This window comes from Vicugna pacos, chromosome 1, assembly GCF_048564905.1.
Source record: "Vicugna pacos chromosome 1, VicPac4, whole genome shotgun sequence".
NCBI lineage: Eukaryota > Metazoa > Chordata > Mammalia > Artiodactyla > Camelidae > Vicugna > Vicugna pacos.
The window spans coordinates 120,762,607-120,779,252 of NC_132987.1; the positions used below are offsets into that span (position 1 = coordinate 120,762,607).

At 52.6% G+C, this 16,646-nt stretch overlaps 2 protein-coding genes across 4 annotated transcripts in view; one reads left to right on the top strand and one right to left on the bottom strand.

Moving 5' to 3' along the window:
- LOC140698709 (interferon-induced GTP-binding protein Mx2-like) overlaps positions 1 to 5,368 on the top strand; it is a 32,364-nt gene extending 26,996 nt beyond the window's left edge. Inside the window, exons 13-14 of the mRNA XM_072969437.1 lie at positions 1,317 to 1,571; positions 3,098 to 5,368. Coding sequence (XP_072825538.1) covers positions 1,317 to 1,571; positions 3,098 to 3,328 — 486 coding nt within the window. The 3' untranslated portion in view covers positions 3,329 to 5,368. The remainder of the gene's footprint in view (positions 1 to 1,316; positions 1,572 to 3,097) is intronic.
- A 6,350-nt stretch (positions 5,369 to 11,718) lies between these two features.
- The window catches only part of LOC102534753 (interferon-induced GTP-binding protein Mx1), a 41,070-nt gene continuing 36,142 nt past the window's right edge, over positions 11,719 to 16,646 (bottom strand). For all 3 annotated transcript variants that reach the window (XM_072969464.1, XM_072969449.1, XM_072969454.1), the window contains 2 exons: positions 15,437 to 15,676; positions 11,719 to 12,342 (listed from right to left, as the gene is read on the bottom strand). In XM_072969464.1, coding sequence (XP_072825565.1) covers positions 12,112 to 12,342; positions 15,437 to 15,676 — 471 coding nt within the window. In that variant the 3' untranslated portion in view covers positions 11,719 to 12,111. The remainder of the gene's footprint in view (positions 12,343 to 15,436; positions 15,677 to 16,646) is intronic.

Consider the following 16,646-nt stretch of genomic DNA (forward strand, 5'->3'; position numbering starts at 1 on the left):
CCGGCAGTTCTCCCCGAGCCCCTGTCTCAGTAGAGGGGAGCGAGGGCTGTCCTGGCTCCCATTCGGGTTGCGATTAAAACCCTCTTCTGCCCAAGCCTCGGCTGACGGGTCCGAGTCTCATCCCGCATCAGCTGAGCCAGGAAAACCGGTTCTGTCATTCTCTATCGCAAAACAATTTCTTCTTTCACCTCTTTGGCCAGTTGGTGAAAACTGAACTTCATTTCTGAGCCCTCTCTCTGCCTTTCCCAGAGGCTGTGCCCAAGTCCCGGGGCACCTCCTCAGGGGGTGGGTGACAGGCCGGCAGCTTTCAAGATGCAGGCAGTCCCCCGAGGGCCTGGGCGGCTGGTGCCCTGGGAGCCTCGTGCTCCTGCCTGCGCGGTCGGTCCTGCTGAGCTCTGGCCCAGCCCTGCCAGGGCCCGGGCTCCCTGCAGCAGCACAGGCTGCTCCCGGGACGAGGAGACAGCTGGCGCCCAGGGGCCTCCGTCCCCTGTGCCGTCCTGGAAGTCTGGGCACAGCTCCGGGGCCACACTGCCCCCCACGGTGACCGGGCTCCCACCCGGACACGCTCCCCGCCATCTGCTCTCTGCCCCAGAGCAGCATCGGGGCCCAGGGTCTCGTGTCCTCCGTTTCACTCCTCGTGGGAAGTGACACACGGCCCACTCCTGCTCTCAGACTTCAGTCCTGGGAGCGGGGCTGCCACATACATGCTTTTGGCCACGCACTCTCCTCTCCAGAACAGAGGGGCAGCCTGCCTTCGTGAAGCTCACAGGCTCCCTCTTCTCTCCAACCACTCTCTCCGCCCCCAGCATACGAAAGTCCCGTGGAAACTCGAAAACCGAGAAGTGACTCCCTGCACTGTGCGTCCCCGCCCTTCCCGGGGCCTCTGCCTGTGCGGGGTCGCGGGAGTCGCAGGGCTTCGGGGAAACCCGGGTCTCGAGCTGCTGCCCCACCGCGGTCGTTAGCGCAGGAGTCCTTCTGAAAGCTTGGACCGAAGCCAGCCAGCGACCCCAGAGTGTGGACGCACAGACGCAGACTGAAGCACAGCTGAGGGAGCAGAAAGGCGGGGGTGTGGGAGGAGACGGAGGTCGGGGCGGAGGGAAAACCCAGGCAGCACGGAAGGCGGGCCTGGCCCGAGCCGCGGGGGAGCCGCCCGCAGGCCCGGGCAGGACGGCAGCGCAGGCCGAGCCGGGGCCTCCTGGAAGCCGCCACTGGCAGTCTCAGGCGCAACAGTGTTCAGCGTGACGGTACTTTCTCAGTCATTTTCACAGCAGGGGGACAAAAGAGAAGTAAGGTGTTTCTCTTTCTTATCCAACCAGAACAAGATCGAAGACATAAAAACACAACAAGCAGAAAGAGCAGAAAGGTTCATCCGACTGCAGTTCAAGATGGAGCACCTGGTTTATTGCCAAGACCAGATTTACAGCGTGGTTCTGAGCAAAGTCCGAGAAGAGATCTTCAACTCAGTGGGAAAGCCTTCCCAGAATCTTCAGTTGAAGTCAACCTCTTTAAGTGACCCGTCTTCGGTTTCCTCCATCACTGAGATCGGGGTCCACCTGAATGCGTACTTCCTGGTGAGTGTGCAGGTGCACAGGCCAGCACTGTGGCCCCTCCGAGCCGAGGCTGGCTACCCTGGTTGACAGCTGCTTACCTGAGCGAGGAGGGGAGGGGCACCGCCGTGTGTCAGGCCCCTTCTGCTGTGACCAGTTTCTCATACGTCACCCCCTTGTAGTTGACAGTCACCCTGTGGAGCCTGTGTTCATTACTTTGCCCCAAATCAGGTTCTCAATGGGGCAGAGCATGTCCTCAAAATTAATTCCAGCTCCAGAGCCGTATGTTTTATGCTATGCATAAATTACAAAACTGCTATCAGAATGCGGCAAAACACAGCAAGCACTAACTTTACTGGATACAGTTTTGCTTCCTTAACGTTCAGAAGGCCCTCAGCTCTTGAAGGCCTCGAATTCACTAGCTCCACATCAGGAATGGAAAAGCCTTTTCCTAGATGCTGCGACCCTGTCAGCTGCGTGGTTCCCGGCCCTCCGCCCACGGGCTAAAGGCTTAGGGTGCATAGAAAGGACGGTAGCTGTTAAACTGCAGGGAAGCCCAACTCCTGCAGTCCTTTCTTGATCAGAACAGAAAGTAGAGTCACCCAGATGTGGGGTCCAGCTGCCAGGCCACCTGGAGACGCTGAGGAAGAGAGGGAAGGAGGCAGCACTGGAGCAGTGCCACCAAACTCAGGTCCAGCTGCTCGCTGCGCGGAAGTCACTGTTCAAAGGCAAGTGTTGGTAGGAAGGAAAGGTGCCTTATCAGAAGGCCGGCAGTCTGGGGAGAAGGGAGGCTCAGGTCCCCCAAAACCAAGATTCTGCTCAGCCATGACAGGTTTTAAAGGGAGAAAAGGGAAGTGACCTCCGTACATCCCTGAGGCGGGAGGTTAGGCTCTGCGTCATTGCCCACTGCGTGCGGGCTGGTGCCTCCTTGTCCTCCTTCTTCAGTGTCACCTCGTCCACGTGGTCTGCCTGCAGGATTGCTAAGGGGGCTGTTGGGATAGAGAGCTGGTCATTCTTTAACTACTTAATTCTTCATTCCGACTTCTTTTAATCCAGGGAAAGATTCAACGCATTGCGTGCATTCCATGGAGCGTAAGTCAGGTGTCAGGCTAAATGTTACCTAGTGATCTCATTTGTGTAAGGTTTGACAGGAACAGAAATGGGCAGACAGGAAAGGAGCGAAAGAGCTGCTTACAGGAGATCCCGACTCACTCCCAGAGGCGCCCCGGGGTCCCGGGGCCGGGAGGTCTCTGCGGGGGGCTGAAGTGGGGGAGGGGGAGGAGCCCCTGGGAAGGCTGGGCTGTCCAGAAGGTGGTATGGGTGTGCTAGCCTACAGGCGGGCTCTTATTGCCAGAGGGCATGCCTGGGTAGCGAAAAGTGGGCAACTCAAGCAGATCCTTCCCTTGGTTTGGTGCTGACCCTGGAGTGGAGGTGGGCCTGACACCAGGACCTCCCAAGGCGTCCATCCATGCGTCCGTCCGAGAACTCCTCTCTGCAGCCACAGGCCTTGGGCTGAGACCCCTCCTGCTGACCCTTCTTCCCCCTTCCAGGAAACCAGCAAACGTCTTTCCAACCAGATCCCGCTCATCATTCAGTACTTTATGCTCCAAGAGAACGGCGACCACGTGCAGAAAGCCATGATGCAGACGCTACAGGAGAAACAGCAGTATTCCTGGCTGCTTCAGGAACAGAGCGACACCTCTGCCAAGAGGAGAGTCCTTAAGGAGAAAGTTCACCGGCTTGATCAGGCTCGGCGAGCCCTCTATCAGTTCTCACTCTGAAAGGAACAGGCTCCCGAAAGAACGGCGGTACTTCTGGGTTTTGCTTCTGTGTGTCACGGAAGGGAGGTGGCACGGGAAGTGGCTTCTCTCTTGGGGTCGGAGTTTTCTGTTACTGTCGGGGCCATCTTCACGGTCCTTCTCTCAGCACCAGAGTTTCTACCTGACGCGCATCCGTGCTCAGAGCTGTCTCCTCTGCCAGGAGGTCCTCCCCATCCTCCATGAAGAGGGAGCTCTGCAGCCCTTGTGTCCTGTAGCCTCCAGTTACAGCGTTCTTAAACACCGCTGCCATTCTTTGTTAATTTGTCACCCCTCCCCATTCGACTATGTGACCCCAGAGGAGGGGTAAGGTCAGCCTCTTGTTCTTTTGTATTTCCAGACTCTCACATGGTACGTAGCACATAGTAGCTCCTTATTAACTATCTCATCAAATAAGTGAATTGTGGAGATTCCCCAAGGGTACAGCTTAAATCCTGGCTTTGGTTGTTTGGGATGGTGTCCCTCAGCTGGTCCCTTGCGGATGAATTCGGTCATGACACCTGCTTCTCATCATTTGCTGTGATGGCGTTTCCCAGTCCCCCAGGAGAAAAGAGGCTGAGTGATACCTTTTTCCATTTGTATTGTTTTGTATTGTGTGATTTCCCATTTCTGCGTTGATTCTTAAAAAATTTTAATAAGGAGATCATTTTTTAAAAATACAGAGCTTCTGACCAGTGGTCATCTCTAGACTGGAGGGTCATGGCTAGTTTTATTTTCTTCTTCACACTAAGCGGTCATAGCTTCTCAGGACTTTAGGGAGGTGATGTGAAACCATGTCTGCAAACCATGTGCCCCAAAGCAGGTGTTCAAAAATGCCAGTAATTCTTCACTCTAACAAAGAGATCTTCTTGTTTTCTTTACCTCCTTGTCCACAGAGCAGCCCTCACTTCTAAAGCTCTTCCAGCCAGTTCCTACATTTAGGTCTTTGATAAGATTTCGAGTCTGTTTTTGTGCATGGTATTAGATAAGGGTCCAACGTCACTCTGTTGCATGTGGATGCCCAGTTTCCCAGCTCCCTTTGATGAAAAGCTTTCTGTATTGATCTTGGCACCTTGTCAAAACCATTTGACCGCATGCATCATGTCTTGTTTCTGGGCTCTCAGTTCTGTTCCATTGGTCCACATGCCTGTGTTTATGCCATTACCACAATGTTTTGACAATTGTAGGTTTGCAGTAAGTTTGGAAATCAGGGGGTATGGCTCCTCCAGCTTTGTTCAAGATCATTATTTTGGCTGTTCAAAGTCAATTTCCATAGAGATTTTAGAATGGGGTTTTAGGCTATCTTTGCAAAAAATGTCTTTGGGATTTTGATAGAATTTGCACTGAATCCATAGATCATTTTGGATAGTAATTTCATGTTAAGAATATCAAGTCATTCAATCCATAAGCATAGGGTATCTTTCCATTTATTTGTGTTTTCTATGGTTTTTCTAAGAAATATTGCAGCTTTCATGTACAAGTTTTGCAAGTCTTTGGTTAATTACCAAGTTTTTTATTCCTTTTGGTGGCTCCTGTAAATGAAATTGTTTTCTTAATTTCCTTTTCATATTGTTCATTGTTAGTTTATATAATGCAACTCGTTTTTATTTTTAATTTTTTATCTCACTATTTTGTTGAATTCATTTAGTGATTATAACAGGTTTTTTGTGGACTGTTCCTGGTTTTCTGCATATGAAGTCACATCACCTGTGGACAGAGATGACTTGACTTCTTCCTTCCTGCCTTGGACGCCTCTTATTTCTTGTCACACCTGACCGCTCTGGCTGGGGCTTCCAATGCCGTGCTAAATACAAGTGGCAGAAGCAGGGGTCCTGGCTTTACAAAGTCACTCTAGTTCCAAAGAACTTTGTAATACTGAATCTAAAGCCTATGAGGAGAAAATTTAAAAGACAAAACATTGGTCTCAGTTTAGGTGCCATCTTTTTTTTCTGTTTGAATTTCCCCCCTCATTTTACAAATTGCGTCTCATGTACCAACAGTCAGCAACGTAACCGAAAAGTGGAATCCAACCCTTTCACATTGTAAATGCTGCTGCAAAAAATGAAGTCTGAGGAAAATAAGCTCTGGTGTTTATGTCTGTTCCATCAGTTGTAGAGTCAACGCTCCCCCTACACGCTTAATGCATTTCACACATACGTAGACACACACGCTGCCTCAACCAAAGCATCTCATTTACCGCCTCAGGACTGGCCCCCAAACCCTGGGCGAGGCATCCAAGGAGGATGCTTGGGGCCAAGTGTATGAGTTTCCTGAGGCTTCCAGAACAAAGTGAGACAGCAGGGAAGGGGGCAGGCACAGACGTTCAAGGAATGATGCAGCAATTGACACCAAGGTGTTGGATGACCCAACGTGCAGGGGTCCTCGAGGCCCAGGAAGGCGGGAGCTTTGACTCTAGTGGACTTGAACTTCATTATAGGCTCACGGTAATACACTAACGCAGTAAATGGCACTCCCACGGGTGCCCTGACATGTCCCAGGCTGACCAGAAACGGTCAGAAAGCGGGCGGTGGCCCAGTTCCTGGGAGTCCCATCCCCTTCCCCAAAGCAGTTGGAATAGCCCTCCCTCTTGTTAGCGTGTGAAGTTACTCAGCCCCGCCCCTCGTGGCTGCTCTCCCTGCTGGGTGAGATGGCCGGCACTCTGCCTAAGGGGAGCGTGTCTGCTTTTGCTTTAAACCTGATGCCCACTCCTGCACCTCGTGGCCTTTCTCTTGCCTTCTGAGACAGCTGCAGTGTCCATGGAGTGTGTGTGTCTCTGAATACGTCTGCCTTTACTCAGCTGTGGCTCGCTCTTGAATTCTCTCCTGCGTGCAGCCAAGGACCCACTCTTGGTGGGGTGCATCCCAGGGACTCAGCTGAGACCTGGGACACTGCCCTCCTCTCGCCCCACATTTTTCCTGTATCAAAAGTACCACAAACGAGATAGCTTAAAGCAACAGAAGTTGTTTTCTCCCAGTTCTGGGGACTGGAAGCCTGAAACCCAGGTGTGGGCAGGGCTGGTTCCTCCCGGAGCTCCGAGGGAGGATCTGTCCCCGCCTCTCCGCCCGCTTCGGCTGGCTCCAGCCACTCCTGGTGTTCCTCGCTGGTAGCTGCATCGCTCCAGCCTCTGCTGGAGGCTAAGATCTTTACAGTCTTCCTCTCTGTCTCTTTATATCAAGTCTTCCTACGCTTTCTCTGTTAAAGATGCCAGTCATTGAATTAAGCTCCCACCCTAAATCCAGGACGATCGCATCTCAAGATTCTTAAATTAATCACACGTGCAAAATCTTTACTTCCAAATAAGGTCATATCCACAGGCGCTGGGAGTTAGGACTTGGATGTGTCTTTTGGGGACACGCAACTCAGGCAGCTACACCTGGCTTCCCAGCAGGTCAAAGCGGGAGCTAACTGCTCAGCAAACACCTCAGGACCTCTGCAGCCCAACATGACCAAAGTGTGCTCCCTGCTCACATCACAGTGATCAAGGCATCTTGGCAGCGTTCTGAGACACACTGTCCCTTAAGGCAACAGCCTCCTTCCACTTAGTGGCCTCACCATCTTGGACTTTAACCCTCCACCAGATCCTCAATATCCAGCCAGCAGGTGAGGACGGCAAGGAAGGCTCCCAGGAGTCAGGCCTGGGAGCAGGGTGCCACTTCCCCCCACACTCAGTGGGCAGATGTCAGGGCTGGTGCCACATCTAGCTACAAGGCAGGCTGGGCAATATGGCCCGGCTAAGTAGTCAGGAGGAGGAAGAAACAGGATTTGCATATTGTCATTCCCATCCCTACGTCCATGAAGAATGAATACCCCCAGCGTGAGAGCAGGCAGAAAGCTAGATATGAGCAGAGAAAGGGGGACGCAGAACAAATGGCAGGAATTGGGCAGAAAGGAGGGACACAGGACACATGTGGGAAACCGTCCATCATGTAAACACCAGGGGTCCCTGGGCAGAGAAGGAAAAGCCGGAAACTCTGGGCTGATAAGCAGTCACACATTTTGAGGAGACAAGTGCCTGGAGGCTGACAAAGAACGGTGAGGAAAGGCAGGAGTCTCTAGTGTCAGGACAAACATAACCTTCTGCTCATTGTGTCCTCATTACAGTGAAGTGAGCCTCGCAGATCAGAAGTGCCCGTCAAGCACCGGCGCTGTGACACTTCCCATGCAGACTAAGTAAGGACACACATCCCTCCTCCCTCGGGAAGGAGGAGCTGGGATGAAAATCAGGGAATAGGACCCGAAACCCCTCCCTCCCCGGGGACGATTCCACCCACTCATTTTTACACCCTGTGTGACCAACTTGCCAAAGAAACTCAGGGCAGCCGCTCTCCTGAGCCTGCCCACTCTCCCCTAAGAGTGTACTGTCCATCCCTTAATAAATCCGCACTTTATTTTTTAACCTCCACGTCTCGTCTCTGAACTCTTTCTGTGACAAGAAAAGAACCTAGTCATGGGCTACACTTGAATAAAACCCAGGAGTAAAGAAACAGATGTGTTCGCTGCTCTTCCTTCTTGTCCCAGGCGCACCACGCACACGCACACGCGCAGACCTCTTTCCTCTCCCAGCGTTACTGTGCATCTGGGGTTTTGTTCACAACAAGTGTGGAAGTAAAGGAAGACCACCCAAAGGAGAACAAGCAAAGGTACTTGGTCACACCTTGTTATAGCAAGGGCGGCAGCCACACATCTTGCATTTTGGCAGAGACTCAAAGGCAGGCAGAGGAGTGGGGAAGCTTTATAGCCGAGAAAAGGAAAGGCTCCAAGAGGGCCCCACTGGGAGGTGTGGGCGTGGGCAAGCCGAGGGAGGCCTCACTGGAAGCGGGCATCCCACATGAGGGGTGAACCCCACTCCCACGGCCTGGCCTGTCCGAGCTGACTCGAGGACAGCTCCTGAATGGCCATCGCCTGTGCCTCCCTCTTCTCCCAGATTCAGGCCCTGAGACCAAACTCTTCTCGAGCTCTCTGCCCAGTGTCCCACACGTCCTCAGACCCAGCCTGCCCAAGCTGGAGTCCAGCATCTCGTCCCCGGAGCTGTCTTCCTCAAACCCCTGTGAGCTCGTGTGTCAGCTGCTTTGTCAATAGCGAGTGTCCCCGGCCCTGGAGGGTGTGACACAAGTGAGAGAGAGAGAGAGACGAGGTGAGTGTTCCCTGCCTCAAACAGAAGCCCATTCTTACTGTCCCAGTTCCCCAGATCCAGGAGTTCCCAGCACACAGCAGGTGGTCGGAGAACAATGACTGCTGACTGTCTTCATTAGGTCAAGTTGGGTTAAAGTTATGGGAAAAACTATGAGAAAAAGGTAAAGAAAGCACACATTTTTGTCAGGCAATATTCTTAAATGCAGCTGATTCTGTTATTTGAGGTAATTACGTTGTACAGAGTCCTCGCGAGCATTCAGTCGGTGAATCCTGAATCCGTGCTGCTCAGGGACAAACAGGGTCAGGTGGCTGCCAGCCTCCGGTCTTTGTCACCGATCGGTGTACCACCCTGTCCAGTGTGTGTTCGTTTAAAGACACCTCGCTGGTGTGTGTCTTCGGTTCACTGACACTGAGCTCACAGCCGGCAGCCCTGGGCTCGCTCCTGAGGGACGCTCATCTAACCACGTGACTTCTGCAGGGGGCACGGCCCAGCCTGCCTGCACTCGCCCCTAGACAGCTCCTCCCGCTGCGCGTGGGGCCACTTTCACAGGGAAATCACCAGCAAGGAGTGCAAAAGCGAAGAAAACACGGCACTACACAGCCTGTGGAAAGGGCCCCTGTGAGCAGCCTGAGTGGAAGCGAGGAGGCGGGGTCCCCCTGTGCCACCTCAGCGGGCAGCCCAGTTTCTTTCCCCTCTGCCCGCACCCACAGGAGCGCTGCTAGTGATGCTGTGGGGTAACAAGCAAATTGTGGCGAGTAGGCGAATCCACCAGTAAGGGATCCGGGAATAAGGAAGGTCGACCGCTCACCTAAAATTGTCCACGTGGGCAAGGCGCTGGCCCTTCGGAGTTACATCATGCATGTCACTCCGGAGCCCCCTCGTGAATGGCTTTACTTTGGGAGGAGGCTGGCTTCCCTTAAAAGATCAGCCAGGATGCTGAGACTAGGAAATGCTGACATTTTTGTATTTAAACATTTAATAGAGACAGAAGTTAACTTGCTTGATACAAATCAACGCCCAATACTGACTAAAGTGGAAAGACGGGTCTTAATAAAAGCGTGGGATCTGGGCTGCTCATTTCCTTGCTCCTCGCAGCTGCAGCAGGTGGTGAGTCCAGAGCAGAAAACGAATCCCCCTGGATCCGCTTCTCCCTGAGCTGCTACGGGGAGGGAGGGCACCCCCGTAATCTAGGCTTTCAACTCAGGTCCCTGGTCTGTTCCCAGCTCTTTCCTTCTGGCTCTCCTATGGTTTCCCTGACCTGACCCCGATTTCAGAGACGTTTTCCCTTCTGACCGAGGCTTTACCCCTGAATCTGACTTTGTAAAGGAGCCGCACACACCCTGGCTCGGAGTCAAATCCCAAGACCACGGCACTTTCGGCTTTGGACCCAGAGACGGTGACGCATGAGGTGACACCGGCCAGAGCTCTCCCCCGGGTTCAACCGGTGTTTTAACCAAAGGGCTACAATTTATGTGGCTCCCAAAGAAACATTTACAATATTCACTGCGTACCAGCTACCTCATTTAACATGAATTAACCCCATGAATTTTGGTGTTTGAGCCATTGCTTTGCTATGATTAAAGGCCCTGTTCTTACAATCCCCTGAGAATCCACTGATCCATTTGGACCCACTGAACCACGGAAAGCCAAGGCCGTTGCCCCTTCTGCTGCCTTACAGCTCCCTGCTGGCCAACCGGCCACTTGGACTGGATTCCTTTCCCCCCAAACAGAAACTGATGGAGGAAATTCACCCTGGCTGTCTGGTTGCTTTTGTTTTTGCTTTTTGCTCCAGGAGGAAAATAATAAAGGCAGGTGCTCCATAGCATCTTAGAAGATAGTCACGAATCCAGAAGGTCATCTGGACAAGTGCCCAGTGTACCCACACCCACTCCATCCCAGAGCATTTACTGAGCACCTGCTGACGTCAGGCCCTGCGCTGGTCAGTCCAGTGTTATCTGGCCCCTCTCCTTGCTCTGCTCCGAACTCAGCTCTGTCCTACGAGGTGAACTGAGCCCCAGGCTTGCCTGGAGGGCCTGTGAGTGGGCATCTGTGCTAATCTAGTCTACTCTGCACAGGTTGATGGACCTTCGAGCCGGTGCTGTGGAGCAGGCAGCAGGGTCTGGAGATGCGGGTTCTGATCCCAGAGCTGCCCCTCATGGGTGGAGATGGGGATGGGGGACGGGGGAGGGGCAGTTCACAGCTTGTCTGAGCCCCACCCCCACTGAGTGAGGGGTCACACTGAGTGGACTTCAGGGCTGTCTCTCCCTGTCCCTCCTTGGGAGGAGGGACGGTGTACTTTCCCCCTATCGCTGGCTGGTCAGACAGGCCTGGGGGCACCGAGACCCCTGCTCCTTGTGGCCAAAAGGAAAGCAACTGTCAGCACCTTGTAAGTGCTGACTTGTTCCCTGGGGAAGTCCCCGATCTCTGAAGCACTACTGCCGGCTTTCTCCCTCCATCCTGCGGAGGACTCTCTGGGAAAACTGAAACAGCAGCAAAAGAACCCTTGGCAACACTGACCCCTCTGGCTGGTTCGGGTCCAGGCAGATGCCCTTGGTGGCCAGGATGCCTGGTACTGGAGCAGTTACTCAGGCCAGACACGAGGGGGCGCCGAGGAGCCTGAGCGACCTCTCTTGTGCATAAATTCCACAGCGTCCCAAAGCCCTGAGATCACTGAGCCCTGAGTGTCAGAGGGACCTGGGATGGAGGGTGGGCGGGGGCTGGATGGTTGTCCAGCTTGGCCTGGGAGTGGACAGATATCCAGGCAGTCACTCCCTCTCTGACCAGGTGCCTGTGAGTGTCCCCAGCTCTGCTCAGTCCAGGGGGGCAGTCAGGACCCCACCGTGCTGTTTGGGCAGCTCATGCTGAATGTTCTGCCCTCCCTGCCTGCTGGCCCTGCACCTCCTGCGAAACCCCACTGGGGGGGCAGCGACCCCTCTGGACTCTGGCTTGTACCTTTCAGCCCTGTGCCAGGTGCCCGGTGATGAAGCCGACTGCACACTTGAGCAGCACACATTATAAACGGCGACTGCCCATTGCTCCCCATTCTGCTCCATTTCTTAACTTTGTTCCCCATTTCCCTCCAGCCTCTTGTACATAACTGAGCGCATTCCTTTGCTCAAGTGTTCTTTCTCACCTGACCCAGCATGGAGGGCAGCCTCAGCGCCCATCGACCGCTCCCCTGGTTCCCACCTGCTGTCATTTACAACTTCCTCACCCAAATAAAGAACGTGTCAGAGAAACGTCTGGGAAAAATGACTTTATTAAAAATTGAAGAAACAGGCTTCGGTGTGCAGTCTCACGTGGCACTAATGCCCCTAAAACGTCGGTGTGAAAGGCTATTACAGAAAGCAGGAAGACCCGTCTAGGATGCGGGTGCATGGGTGAGTATCTGACGAAGAGAGGGAGAGAGTTCAGGGAAGGGGAAGAGCAAGCAAGAAAATCGCTGGATGCCTGAAGCCCACGTGCTCGTCACAGCTCCTTACAAAGTCCTCACTCACTAAGAACAGAGAACCTACTAGTCGCTCAGGCATCTGTGAAATGGGTCGCTAATGATTCGAGGCTACCAGGGAAAGACGTTGGTCCTCCACTCCCTGGGGATGTGGCCTGGAGACCCTGGACGGGCCGGAGGGCCGGTTTACCCAGGGAACTTGGCGAGCCGGCGCCGAGCCTGGGTCAGCCGCGACAGCCGCTCCTTCAGGAACTTCCTCTTGTCGCTGGTGTGGCTGCGTTCCTTGAGAAGCCAGTCATACTCGTCCTTGTTCTGCAGGAGCTGCAGCATGCCCTTCTGCAGCTGCTGGCCGAACGACCGCAGCACAAAGTACTGGATGATCAAGGGGATGTGGCTGGAGATGCGGTTGCTGACCTCCTGGGAGGAAGGAAGGGACAGTCCATAGCAAGTGAGGGGCCGCTGCAGCCTGGACACCTGACTTCACCACAGGGCCCGGGGACAGACTCGACCTGGCGGGCAGCAGGTCCCTGCCTGGGTTCACACCCGCCTGCATCCTCTGTGCTCTAGGCACAAGGGGTGAGCGCCAACCCTGCGCTCCAGTCACCTTCTCCTATTCACTAAATAGTTACTTTTTTTAGTTCCTCTCCTTTTTTTTTTTTTTGATGGAGTTACTGGGACTGAACCCAGGACCTCCTGTATGCTAAGCATGCTCTCCCCCACTGAGCTATACCACCCCCTCTAAATGGTCGCTTTTGATGGAAGAGGTTAAAATGTACTCTAAAAAGCTAAATGGATGGACTGAGTACAAAAACTACATTTTCAAATTACTTGGAACTCTACCTCCAAAGATTTTACGACCTTTTTTTAAAATCAAGGCTAAAATTAATTAGCAGGAAAGAGGCTGGGTCATCCAAGGCCACAGAAGGAAACCCACTGTGTTCTATGTCTGTTGAAAATCGGTTTCAACTTTTCCTCTCTCTGTCCCCGTAACTGGGCAGGACCCTATGGGGCCATCCCAGGACAAAGCCCCCTATTTCCTCTGCTGGCTTCTTGTCTGGAAAAAAAAAATAGCTAAGAATAAATTTAATCAAAGAAGTTTAAAAATGCCGAAACAAAGGATAATAGTTAAGCAAAACAAAATAATAACAGTGTAGCCGCTAAACAAAGGAACTTTTGTTCCTCCTCAAGGGCTGCAGGTCATATTCTGAGCTATGTCCTTTGAGCTGTTTTACAGACACTAAACCCCTACCAGGCGGAAGAAGTTAACTGCATGCTGCCCACCAGTGTGCAGACCCCAGACTGGCTGGAACCAGAAGGTGGACGCTGCTGACTCCCAGGTACCTCACCACCAGCCAATCAGAAGAATGTCCACGAGCTGATCACAGACCCCAAACCCTTTCCTTAGCATGTCGCCCCTTCCTCTTGTCCCTACAGAATCTCTGAAGAAAATCTAGAAAATAGGGGGTTGGTTGTAACAGCGCTTCCTTAGAAGATGCAGGAGGGGCTCCTAGCCAGGGATGCGGGCAGCCTGCAGGAGCTGGACGAGGTGAAGAAACGGGCACCCCCTGACAACCTCCATCAGGAATCGAGCCCGCCTGACACCTGGACTGTGGCCAGTGAGGACCGTCCTCAGCAGGAGAGTGGGGTTCTCACTAACATCAGAGACGAGGCATGGCTGTTAGTCCAATACTGCTTTAAGTTGCACTGAAGAGACCAGAGGCAAGAAAAGGAAGTTTGAGCTAAAAATGGACAGAGGAGAGGAGGGTAAAACCACCATTTGCAAGAGGATGAGTGTTCGCCGGGCAAACTCGGGAGAATCAGCTGTAAAACCACCACCAGCAGGAAGAGGATCAGTGCGGGTGACGGAGTCAGACAACACGCAGAAAGCACGCCTGCTAACAAGAAGCAGAAGACGCATCGCGGGACAAGGCTCATCCACACTAGAGACAGAGATGAGACAAGGCGGAGGAGCAAACTTGAGACGTGTGCACGGCCTTCCTGCAGAGAACTCTAGAACACTTCAGAGGCCACCCAGAAGGAGCTCTTACAACTGGGAAGACTCAAGATGTTCTTGGAACTGAAGCTGCAGGCGGGACGGAGATCGCTCATCAGCTGACGTGAACTAGGGAGCGTATCTGCGGTCACCCGTGGTGACCCGCGATGTCCTTGGACAGGAGCATCTGAAGTCACAAAGATGGCGACTCTTCTGTGCAGACCCGTGCATGAGTGCCGTCCCAGTAAGGATGCCAACAGTTCCCTTGTTGCATAAGGAGCTCGACAAGCTACCTCTAAACTTCTCACTGAAACTGGAACAGACAAGAAGAGGCACCCAATGTCTGCACAGAGAGGCAGGAGCACAGGTAGTTGTGCCCCATGTTCACTGCAGCCTCATTCCTGAGGGGCCGAAAGGTAGGGACAGACCTAGTGTCCGTGGGCCGATGGATGGGTGGACAAATACAGGACATACACACCATGGAGCGTCATCCCCTTCAGCAGAGGAAGGGAGCCCTGACACCTGCCACACGTGCCATGTCAGGGGATCAGAAAGGATGAACCTTGAGAACATTATGCTGTGGAGAATAAGCCAGACACCAGAGGACAAATACTGTGAATCTAGTTACACGAGCTACGGAGAACAGGACAATTCAGAGACAGAAGGCAGAATGGGGTGCCAGCGGTCGGGCAGGGGGTGGGGGGTGGCTGTTCAGTGGGAGCAGAGTTTCCTTTGGGGAAGATGAAAAAGGTCTGGAGATGGTGGTAGTGATGGCTGCTCGCCAGCGTGGATGGGCTTAGGGCCACTGAATCGTACACCTGAAAACAGTTAAAATGGTAAATTTCATGTGATGTATGTTGTATCGCATTATTAAAAAAAGGAAAAAAAGGAAAAGAGGGGCAGTGGGTTTAGCATCGTACAAAGACGGACAGTTGTGGGGATGGTAGAGCTCAGTGGGTGCGCCCGTGCCCGGCAGGCACGGGGTCCTGGGGGAAGCCCCCAGTACTGCCATCTAAATGAATAAATAAGTGAATAAGGAAGTAAATCAATACATAACATCTTTCCTGCCTAGACTTTTGCAAATCCCCACAGCTCCGAGCTGGGCACCCTTCCCCAAGGAGACTGAGAGGGCCCTTCCCATCGTGTGAAACGTGGGGTGGCTGTCCAAGCATGTGTCACTGCGGCCAGCTGCCTCTGAGCCCCAATGCTGCTGGAGGGGTTTCCTCATACCCCTCTCACTGACGATCCACAAGAACCCTGAGCGGAGACACCGTTTTACAGAGAAGAAAGCTGAGGCTCAGAGAGGTTAAGCAACTTGGCCAGGACCACACAGCCAGCAAAACCAGACATGAGTCACAGGCTTCTCATCTATCCGATGGAGCTGCTTCCTCGGAGGTTCACCAAGGACTGAACCATGGAGCTGGTGGTCCCCTTGCACAGACAACAGGAATGAAGGGAAAGGCATCACACACAAGGGAACAGGCGAACAGCGCCTTTCTCAGACACTCGCAGACTCACCTCATGGTAGGCAGTCAGGTGCTGAACGACCTCAGCTATGGAGGGGTCCTCAGTGAGGGTCGAAAAAGAATGCTTTGATTTTTTGTTCTTTTCTTCTTCGGCCTCCTTCTCCCTGGCCTTCTGCAGTGCACCCCGGTACACCTTGTCCTGGCAGTAGACGATCTGCTCCATTTGGAAGTGCAGTCGGATCACCTTCTCAGCTTCATTTTCTAGATCTAATTTAATGTCCTCAATTTTGGACTACAGCAAAAGAGAAACATGACAACATTTACCTCTGGAATGAATCAGGGGGTCGGAAGCAAATAAGTCCTCTGCAAGGGCCACCCCCAGCAGGTACCAATTTCTGCCCAATGTGGCCAGCTTCTCCAAGGCGGGCTCCCGCTCCTGGTGGAGGTCAGAATTTCCCAGGGAGCCCGAGCCTCACGGGTGACCAGACCCCTCATCCCCAGGGCCGGGGACCAGCACGGGCTCCATTCTCACGTCTCATTTCCAGCCTCCTTTCTCTTTTACAGTCTTTCCATCTGACAAGGAAGAGTGTTTTTCTACCAGAGAGCTCATAGGCATAAGTAGGGGCCAGATTTAAATCGGGAAATCACATACATTTCATATTCTGGAATTCAGAGAAACTGGCTGCCAGAGAACCAGGAGGAAACCCTTCAGCCAGAAGGAATCTGGACCCCCAGACTTCACTGGGTACCACTGAGGGTGATGTGTGACGCCAGGTGCATCCTAAACCTTTTCTTCTATGTTCAGTACAAACTTCTGAAGGAGGCCTTTTTTTTTTTATTGAAGTATGGTTTGCTTACAATGTTGTGTTAATTTCTGGTGCACAGCATAGGGATTCAGTTATATATACATATATCTATATCTATCTATATATATATATTCCTTTTCATATTCCTTTTATTATAGGCTATTACAAGGGGTTGAATATAATTCCTTGTGCTACACTGTACAACTTTGACGTTTACCTATTTTATACATAGTAGTGTGCATCTGCAAATGCTAAACTCCCAATTATCCCTGCATCCCCCATCCCCCACCTCAGAACCAAAATTTTGTCTTCTATGTCTCTGGGTCTGTTTTGCTTCCTAAGTAAGTTCAGTTGTCGCATTTTTTTTAGAATCTTAGATCCACATGTCTGAAAATGGAATTATTTTATTCTTTTTATGGCTGAGTAGTAGTCCATTGTGTACATATGCCACTACTT